Below are 9,177 nucleotides of genomic sequence, written 5' to 3'. Positions count from 1 at the left end.
TTTTTTTATGCTCATCCTTCTTAAACTACGCTGACTGAAGGCTTGTAATTTTTATATATGAGGGAGGCTTGTTATACTCTGTAGTCAATAATTATAGGGGAGATGAGACAGCTCTTCATGTATCCCATTTAAAAGACTCTTAGTAGAGCCGATGCCTGATATTTATAGTCTCTCACAATTACTTATGGGGTTATTTATTCCCCGTTTTCTTTCACTGAGGATTTGAAGTTGCTGTATAATGCTTTGTAGCTTATAATTTGCCTTTACATACGTCATCTTTAATCTTTATGAGGATCCCGGGGAACAGGTATTATTAGTGCTATTTGCAAATGAGAAGCTGAGCCTCAGAGAGATGAAATAAACTAACTCATGGACTTACAGTTAGGAAGTAGTAGGACCAGGGTACTGATGGCGGCCTCTCATTACATGAAAAATACACTATGTCCTTGGGACATCCAGCAATCACCGGGCATGGTTAGCGTTAGAAAGTATCCAGAGGCAGCAATGATAATAAATTTTCTGTTTCACATGAAAGCCAGGCTAGGATACTTTAGTTTCTTTGGGAGAACTTGTATGAAAATAAAGAAAAAAAATAAAGAACAGAAATTGAAATAATTTCAGCGAGATCTAAGTATTTCCTAATTCTATAGGAAAACCACATAGTTCTTGTACTGGCTAGTTTTGTGTGTCAACTTGACACAGGCTGGAGTTATCACAGAAGGCAGCTTCAGTTGGGGAAGTGTCTCCATGAGACCCAGCTGTAGGGCATTTTCTCAATTAGTGATCAAGAGGGTAGGGCCTCTTGTGGGTGGTGCCATCCCTGGGCTGGAGGTCTTGGGCTCTATAAGAGAGCAGGCTGAGCAAGACAGGGGAAGCAAGCCAATAAGGAACATCCCTCCATGGCCTCTGCATCAGCTCCTGCTTCCTGCCTGACTTCCTTTGGTGATGAACAGCCATGTGGAAGTGTAAGCTCAATAAACCCTTTCCTCCCCATCTTGCTTCTTGGTCATGATGTTTGTGCAGGAATAGAAACCCTGGCTAAGACAGTTCTATTCCCAGCACCCGTTGGGGGAGTGGGCAGGCCACAACTCCCTGTAGCTGCAGATGTAGTGGACTGATGCCCTCTTCTGGTCTCTACAGCCGCTGGACTCAAGATGTGCACAGCCAAACATACACAAATTCAAAAAGAATAATGAAATAATTTTTTAAGTATGATATAAGGATAAAAGGGGAGCTGAAAGGCCCGCTGAGGGGGGATTTGAGAAGGGAGGAAGTAGAACGGGAAGATGTACATTCCTGTCAGCTGGAATAAGGATGACAATCAAGGTCAAGAGGATCATAAGAGGTTTACGTCCAGGCTTAACTCTTTACATTTTCTTACTGATTGTTTTTAAAAAAAAAAAAACAGAAATAATATGTAGTATGTGAATGAAATAAGTTGTATAGTTTTATTATCGCTTTGATTTTTTTTTACAGACCTATTTTAAATAATTATGGACTCAGACTACCCAAAGTAGAAAGGGACTTTAGAGATAGAGGTCAAACCACATGGTTTTAGATTAGATTTTCTCACTCCCAAGGCTTTTGTGCCACTATTCACTATATATAATTCATGGAAATGGCTAATCATTTTTCATCAAAAACATGATTGGCTGGGTGTGGTGGCATAAAGCCTTTCATTGCAGCTTGATCAAATCATAGAGATAAGAGGATTGCCAGTAGTTTGAGGTCAACTGGATCTACATAGGGAGTGCCCGTCCCACCAGGGCTACAGAATCAGAGCCCAAAACAAACCAAAATGATCACTTAAAATGTATGTAAATAAAATTATAATTAATCCTATTTAGTATTTTTGTGATTGGCACTGTTAAACATCATTAGTAGGATACATAAAACAAACTTAGAATTATTACCACAGGGATACAGCTTAATGTTGTAGGATGTATGGCAATATTAGGAACCCAGAGACTGTGCTATTTAGTGAAATAACCTGTTTCTAGTTGTGGTGTGACTAAGCCCTAGCAAACACCTTTTATCCCAGAACTTGGGAGGCCCAGGCCTTTAATCCAAAACAATGAAAGTAAAGATAGTTCATAGAAAGAAGCCCCGGTGTTTGTAAATGTCCTAATTGAGTGGCAGACAAAGTGACTGATAAGATTTGACAGAATTGGATGTGATTACTCAAACTCCCAACTCTCAGGAGAAGAAAGAATAAAGGAAAGAAGCTATTTAAGGGGCAGTGCAGAGAGGAGGCAGGCAATTTTCCTGGGACACCTTTACAGACAGGTTGCAGAGGACAAGCTTAGATGCTGGTGAAGACAGAAGAGCAGAACATATTGCCAAAGTGAGTTTGAGGGCAAGCAAAGCTGGTCAGGAGAAGGGAAGAGAAGCCACATTGAATGGGGTCAGCATGGAGAGGAGTTGGAGCCAGAACAGCTGAGTTGAACTCGCCTGGGATAGAAAGGGGTGAGATTATTCAGCAGTAAGTCTCAGAAGCTGAAAACATTCTAGGCCTAGATAAGATTGTAATCCACCAAGACAACAATTACTTCAAGCAAATAAAACAGCTACATCTTAATTTTTAAAAAATCATTCTTAAACAAAGAAGCTACTTTATTTTGAGTCAAGATTGATTTTTTTGTTTTGTTTTGTTTTTTTACTTACCTGTTTAAGATAGGGTAAAACCAAATAGCCTGATCAGCCTGCTTTTGCTTCCAATTTCTGGGAATAAAGGCGTGGGCCACCACTGCCTGACTACACATTTTTTCAAAATGTGTTTTTTTGTTTGTTTGTTTGTTTTGTTTTGTTTTTTGTTTTGTTTTTTGTTTTTCGAGACAGGGTTTCTCTGTGTAGCCCTGGCTAGCCTGGAACTCATTCTGTAGACCAGGCTGGACTCGAACCCAGAAATCCACCTGTCTCTGCCTCCCAAGTGCTGGGATCAAAGGCGTTCGACACTACTGCCCAGCGTGTTTTATTTTTGAAATTAGAATATCTCCCTTTCCTCAATACTGCCTCTCCCATGCAGAGCGCTCCTTCAATTCATGGCCCCCCCCTTTTTTTTTTGGTTCTTATTATTTAAAATGACTACCTCTGGTTAATACATGTCTACTTAGCATTCGTGAACTGTAGGTTCTATCCCCAGCACTGAATAAATCAGGCAGTGCATGGCTATAATCCTAGTGTTTGCAAAAGGAGGTGAATGGGTGAGCTTGAGAGAAGGTCAGGGTCATAACAAGTTAGAGGCCAGTCTGGGCTACAAGAGATCCTCTCTCAATAAAAAAAAAAATGGTGAAAACATACAATGATAAAATGTATGTCTAACTGGAGATAATTCTTTCTTTTTAAAGCATTTTTATATTTGAGATCATAATTATATTACATTTCCCCTGTCCCTTTCCTTCCTTCAACCCTTCCCATGTTCCCCACACGCTCAAATTAATGACCTCTTCTTTTTTCTCCTCTTCTTTATTATTGTTGTATATATACATATATATTTAAATTATAAATTTAAAATCATATCTAGTATATAATATCAACAATTTAACTTAGTATGTGTGTTAACATATACTCGTGGAATCTATATCAAAACCAAATATATTTGTTTTGACTGGTTTCTGTTTATCTCCCTTTTAAGAAGATTGCTTGACATGGGGAGGGGGGAGGCAACAGGGGTTTGTTTTTGTTTGTTTGTTTGTTTGTTTGTTTGTTTTTTGGAGGGGAAACTGGGAAAGGAGAAATCATATGACATGTAAATAAAGAAAATATATAATAAAAAAAGAAAAATAACATTAAAAAAAGAAGATTTCTTGATAACTATCAACATGATTGATGTTTGAAATCAGTAACTTATTTTACAGAAATTATTAGCCAAGTAATTTGGACATTCACTATGGCATACACACATGCACACACACACACACACACACACACACACACATAAACACACACACAAGATTCTGTCATACAGTGTTTTGGTGATGTACCTTGGTGCATTCTTATCCTCTTCTAGTGTAGCTTATGATTTTATGATTGGGAAGTTGTCACCAAGTGAGACCTCTTGAGTTCAACTCCCAGGATCTACATACTGAACAGAGAATCTTTGCCAATAGCTGTCCTGTGACAGATGTGTCCCCTCCCCCACCACTACACACACACACACACACACACACACACACAGAATAGATAACTGTAAATTTTTTTAAAAAATTAAACTTTATTCTTTTTTAAGATTTATTTATTTACATGAGTACACTGTAGCTGTCTTCAGACACACCAGAAGAGGGCATCAGATGGTTGTGAGCCACCATGTGGTTGCTGGGATTTGAACTCAGTCCCCTCGGAAAAGCAGTTAGTGCTCTTAACCTCTGGGCCATCTCTCCAGCCCCTAAGCTTTATTCTTTTTGTTTGTTTGTTTGTTTGTCTTTTTTTTTTTTTGGTTTTTCGAGACAGGGTTTCTCTGTGTAGCCCTGGATATCCTGAACCTCACTCTGTAGACCAAGTTGGCTTTGAACTCAGAAATCTGCCTGCCTCTGCCTCCCAAGTGCTGGGATCAAAGGCACCACTAACTGTTAAGTAATGTCTGGCTCTAAACTTTATTCTTAAAATGATGGATTCAGTTTCTTTTTCTGTATAGCTTTTAAAGAATGAGGACTTGACATTGGTTGGTTTTCTTTATTTGGGGTATAGATACATGGTTACCTATTCAGAGTGTTTTAACAGTTTGCAAGCCTACTTACTGTGTTTGTAATTTAGCAAATGCTAATGTTACATATTCTTCATGAACTTTTTTGAAGAGTAAACCTTTTGCTTCCCTTTAGATCTTTACATGGATGAGATGGCGACCACCCAGATTTCCAAAGATGAGCTGGATGAACTCAAAGAGGCCTTTGCAAAAGTTGGTGAGTTCATTTTATACCACAACCAGAGGAAAGAGACATTTACTTGGTCTTAAAGTGATATTGCTAGAAATTACCATAAAACAGCCTTTGCCTGAGCAATATTTTTGACTGACTCCAAAAATTAAACTGAAAACTAGACAGATAAAGTTTTAGAAATGATAGTGAAAACTGTATTAATTCAAGCAGACATTACTCAACAGTTAGTGGTGCTTATCTGAATTCAATCCCAGGACCCACTTAGTGCAAGAAGGGAATGAATTCCTGCAAGTTGTTCTCTGGCCTGTGTGTGCAAACGTATGCACGCACACACACACACACACACACACACACAAATAAATGAAAGCGTAAAAGTAAAATTTTATTATTATTTCTATATGAATTACTATATTTATATCATGTGCAGTCTCCCTCTTTTCCCTCTAACTCCTTCCATGCCCCTGATAGTCCCTCTCAAATTCATGAACTCATCTTCTTGTAATATGTTTGTGTATGTGTATGTATAAATTTTTAAAATGTTCAAATAGTATCTAGTATTTAATATGATCAATCATTTTTAGCCCAGAGTTATCGTCATTAAATCTGGCCTGCTGTGGCACTTGAAAATTTGATGACACACGTTGAGTTATTAGAATATTTTCTATATCATGTTTTTCTAAGGGAAGTGTTTGGAGTGACCTCTAAGGCATTAGTTAGATTTCACTGTTGCTATGGTATTTATTTGTTGAGAGTCTCAGTCTATATCCAGGCTAGCCTTGAACTCACTATGTATACTGTTCATCCTTCTAACAAGCATCAAAGGAAGAGGGAAAAGCATATTGGGGTGTGATTGTTTTTCCCTGAAATGGAGTATTGAACCCAAAACTTCATGCATGGCAGGCAAATCCTCCACAATTGAGCTGCATCCTCAGTCATTAATATTTTGAGACAAGTCTCACTGTGCTGTCATGCCTGATACAAACTTGGGATCCTCTCACCCAACCCAGGAGTCAGAATTGTAGACACAGGCCAACACATATGGCTAGTTTTCTGTTTTGTGTACTTGTTGTATATACACAACTATCTACCAATAAGTAACATTACCATCTTTTCCTTTCACTTTTTATTTTGAGACAAGGTCTTATACAATGTCCAGACTGACCTTGAACGGACTCCATAGCCCAGCCAGGTCTTGAATGTGCTATCCATCCCTCTTCCCCAGCTTCCCCAGTAGCTGGGGTTGCAAGCCTGTACCACCAGGCCCAGTTTTGTTTTGTTTTGAACCTATTAACATCATATCCCATGCCTTCCAATTGAGTAGCTATGGAAGCCATACATAGTGTTTTCACTCTATGCAAACATCAGGTCCATAAGGATAAAGTGAAATGGAGTGAGAACTAAGTACTGATATGAAGACTCACAAGACACAGCATGTGCTTAAACTTTGTCTCTCAACCCCTGGTTATAAACACTTTGCAAACATTGAAGCTACTGTTACAAAGAAGCAATGTAAATACTTTTAGAGTTGGTGGGGGGTCACCGTACATGAGGAACACCATTAAAAGACTTTCTGCATTACAAAGATTGAAATCCCCTGGCTTAAGGTAAATCTAAACCAAAGGGAGTAAAGTTAGAGCATAATGGTTTCTTTTTTAAATCAGAATTACTCTGAAACTGATGCCAAAAGGCCTATTAATATAACATTTACAAGGATAGCTAGCTCTGTTCCCTTTTCATTCATTCATTCATTCATTCATTCATTTTTGAGACAGTCTCTTTTAGAGCAGGTTAATATCCAGATTCACTCCAAATAGGCTATGAGGACTTCAAACTCTTCTTCCTTTCCCTCCAACTCCATAGTTGAGATTAAAGTCATTACCACCTGTCTTAGAGTTTTATTACTGTGAAGAGACACTATGACCCCAGCAACTCTTATTTAAAAAAAAAAACAAAAACAAAAACAAAACATTGAATTGATGGTGGCTTTATAGTTCAGAAGTTTAGTCCTTTATTATCATGGCAGGATGGATGGCATGTTGACAGACATTATGCTGGAGATGTAGTTGAGAGTTCTACATCTTGATCTACAGGTACCAGAAGGAGACTGTGTACCATATTGAGCATAGCTTGAGCATATAAGACCTAAAGCCTGCCCTCCAACAAGGCCACACCTACTCCAACAAGGCCACACCTACTCCAACAAGGACATACCCTTTAATAGTGCCACTCCCTATGAGCCAAGTATTCAAACACATGAGTCTGTGGGGGGGCCAAACCTATTCAAACTCCCAGGCCTTTGTACATGCAAGGCAAACTCTCCATCAACTGAGCTACATCTCTAATTTCTATAACAGCTTTTATATTAATAGAAACAGCATGCCCTGAAGGGAATAATAACCCCCAGCTAGAGTGGCTATTCATATCCTATCAGAATGCTAGACAGAAAAGGTTAAAATGTTCTGAATCATCATTGTATCTCTGTATATTTTACAAAGCAGTACATTAACTTGCTGCACATTATGACTCACTGGGTGAATGGAAGTACACAGGTAAATATTCAACTGATGAAAAATAGAAAATGAGTCCTTGGTCCTAAGAGGTGGTGTTATTTTTTTATTCATATTTTTTCTTTTGTGAATACCCCTTTAGTATTGTTTTTACCATAATTGTTTCAGAAACATATTTTCTTTTGCCCTTCTCTTTTGCTTACATTCATCTTTCAGTGTTGGGAACAGATTGGTTTGTTTCATTGTGTGTTGGAGTAGGGACCGTCACTTATTAATGTTGCATTGTTTCATCACTGTGCCTAGCCTCCTGAAAGAAAGACTTGACCTCACATATCGCCTCTTAGAAATATTTATGGTGGTGGCACACGCCTTTAATCCCAGCGCTTGGGAGGGGGAGGCAGAAGCAAGGGGATTTCTGAGTTCAAGGCCAACCTGGTCTACAGAGTGAGTTCCAGGACAGCCAGGGCTATACAGAGAAACCCTGTCTCAAAAAAAGAAGAAGGAGAAGGAGAAGGAGAAGGAGAAGGAGAAGGAGAAGGAGAAGAAGAAGAAGAAGAAGAAGAAGAAGAAGAAGAAGAAGAAGAAGAAGAAGAAGAAGAAGAAGAAGAAGAAGAGGAAATCTTTATGTTCAGTGTTTCTTTTAAATTAACATTAAATGAGATGTGACTGACTTGATGGGACTTTGAGTACAAGTACTTTTTATGAGTTAGCAGTATAGCTATAAGTGCTTTGATAAGCCATAACGGTAGAAAATTGACCAATTTTTGCCATGGTGAGAACAGGCTTACAATATACTTAGCAAGTGAGGGATCAAGTAGAACAGTGGTCCTAATGCTGTAATCCTCATGTCCTAGTGACCCCCTAGCCATAAAATTATTTCATTGCTACTTCATTAATATAATTTTGCTACTCTTAGAGTCATAAAGTAAATAGACACTATGCATGATATCTAATATGCACCCCCTGTGAAAGGGTCATTGGACACCCACAGGGGTCACAACCCAAAAGTTGAGAAACATTGGATTAGAGTTTTTAACTGAAAAAAAAAAAAATTCAGAACCGCAACAAAAACCAAAAGCCCATCACTGTCTTTGCATTGCATAGGCAGCAGGTGGGACTGGAAAGAATTACTGAAAGCCATACCAGGCACAGGTTTCACTCTCCAGCCCCTTACTAATAAACAAGCTGTCCCTCAAAAAACCCGCGAGGCCAGTATTTCGGCCTGTTCTGATTAATACAATTTTTTATTGCCCCACTAAATACCTAAGGGCAATGTTGCCCACGTGTTAGGTTCTCCATAAATATTTAATTACTTGCATATCAAGGAAACTCAGTCTTTTGATGTACTGGGATTTTAGCAGTATCAATTGTACAGCCAAAGGGTCCTTGCTGTGAAGAATTTATTCTTTAAGATTTTTTTTTTCCCACTGAAGCACAGTAATCGCTGCTGTTAGCGTTGGTATTGGTGTCCCCATTATGCTGGCGTATGTTTATGGGGTTGTGCCCATTTCTCTCTGCCGTGGAGGTGGCTGTGGAGTTAGCACAGCCAATGGAGAGGGGGTAAAAATTGAATTTGATGAAGATGATGGTCCAATCACAGTGGCAGATGCCTGGCGAGCCCTCAAGAACCCCAGCATTGGAGAAAGCAGCACTGAGGGCCTGACCAGCGTGCTGAGTACCAGTGGAAGCCCTACAGAAGGACTCAGTGTCATGCAGGGTCATACAGCAAGACAGCCAGCTTTGCTGCCCTCTCAGGGGGCACACTGAGTGGTGGTATTCTCTCCAGCGGCAAGGGA

General features: G+C 39.2%; 1 protein-coding gene across 1 annotated transcript in view; it reads left to right on the top strand.

Moving 5' to 3' along the window:
• Positions 1–9,177, top strand: part of LOC116078659 (plastin-3) — a 79,223-nt gene that overhangs the window by 41,018 nt on the left and 29,028 nt on the right. Inside the window, exon 2 of the mRNA XM_031354340.1 lies at positions 4,818–4,898. Within this exon, the coding sequence (XP_031210200.1) occupies positions 4,818–4,898 (81 nt within the window). The remainder of the gene's footprint in view (positions 1–4,817; positions 4,899–9,177) is intronic.

The sequence above is a fragment of the Mastomys coucha genome, chromosome X, assembly GCF_008632895.1.
Source record: "Mastomys coucha isolate ucsf_1 chromosome X, UCSF_Mcou_1, whole genome shotgun sequence".
NCBI lineage: Eukaryota > Metazoa > Chordata > Mammalia > Rodentia > Muridae > Mastomys > Mastomys coucha.
Note: the sequence above shows the minus strand (reverse complement) of the source record. Positions and strands in the feature narration are given on the sequence as shown.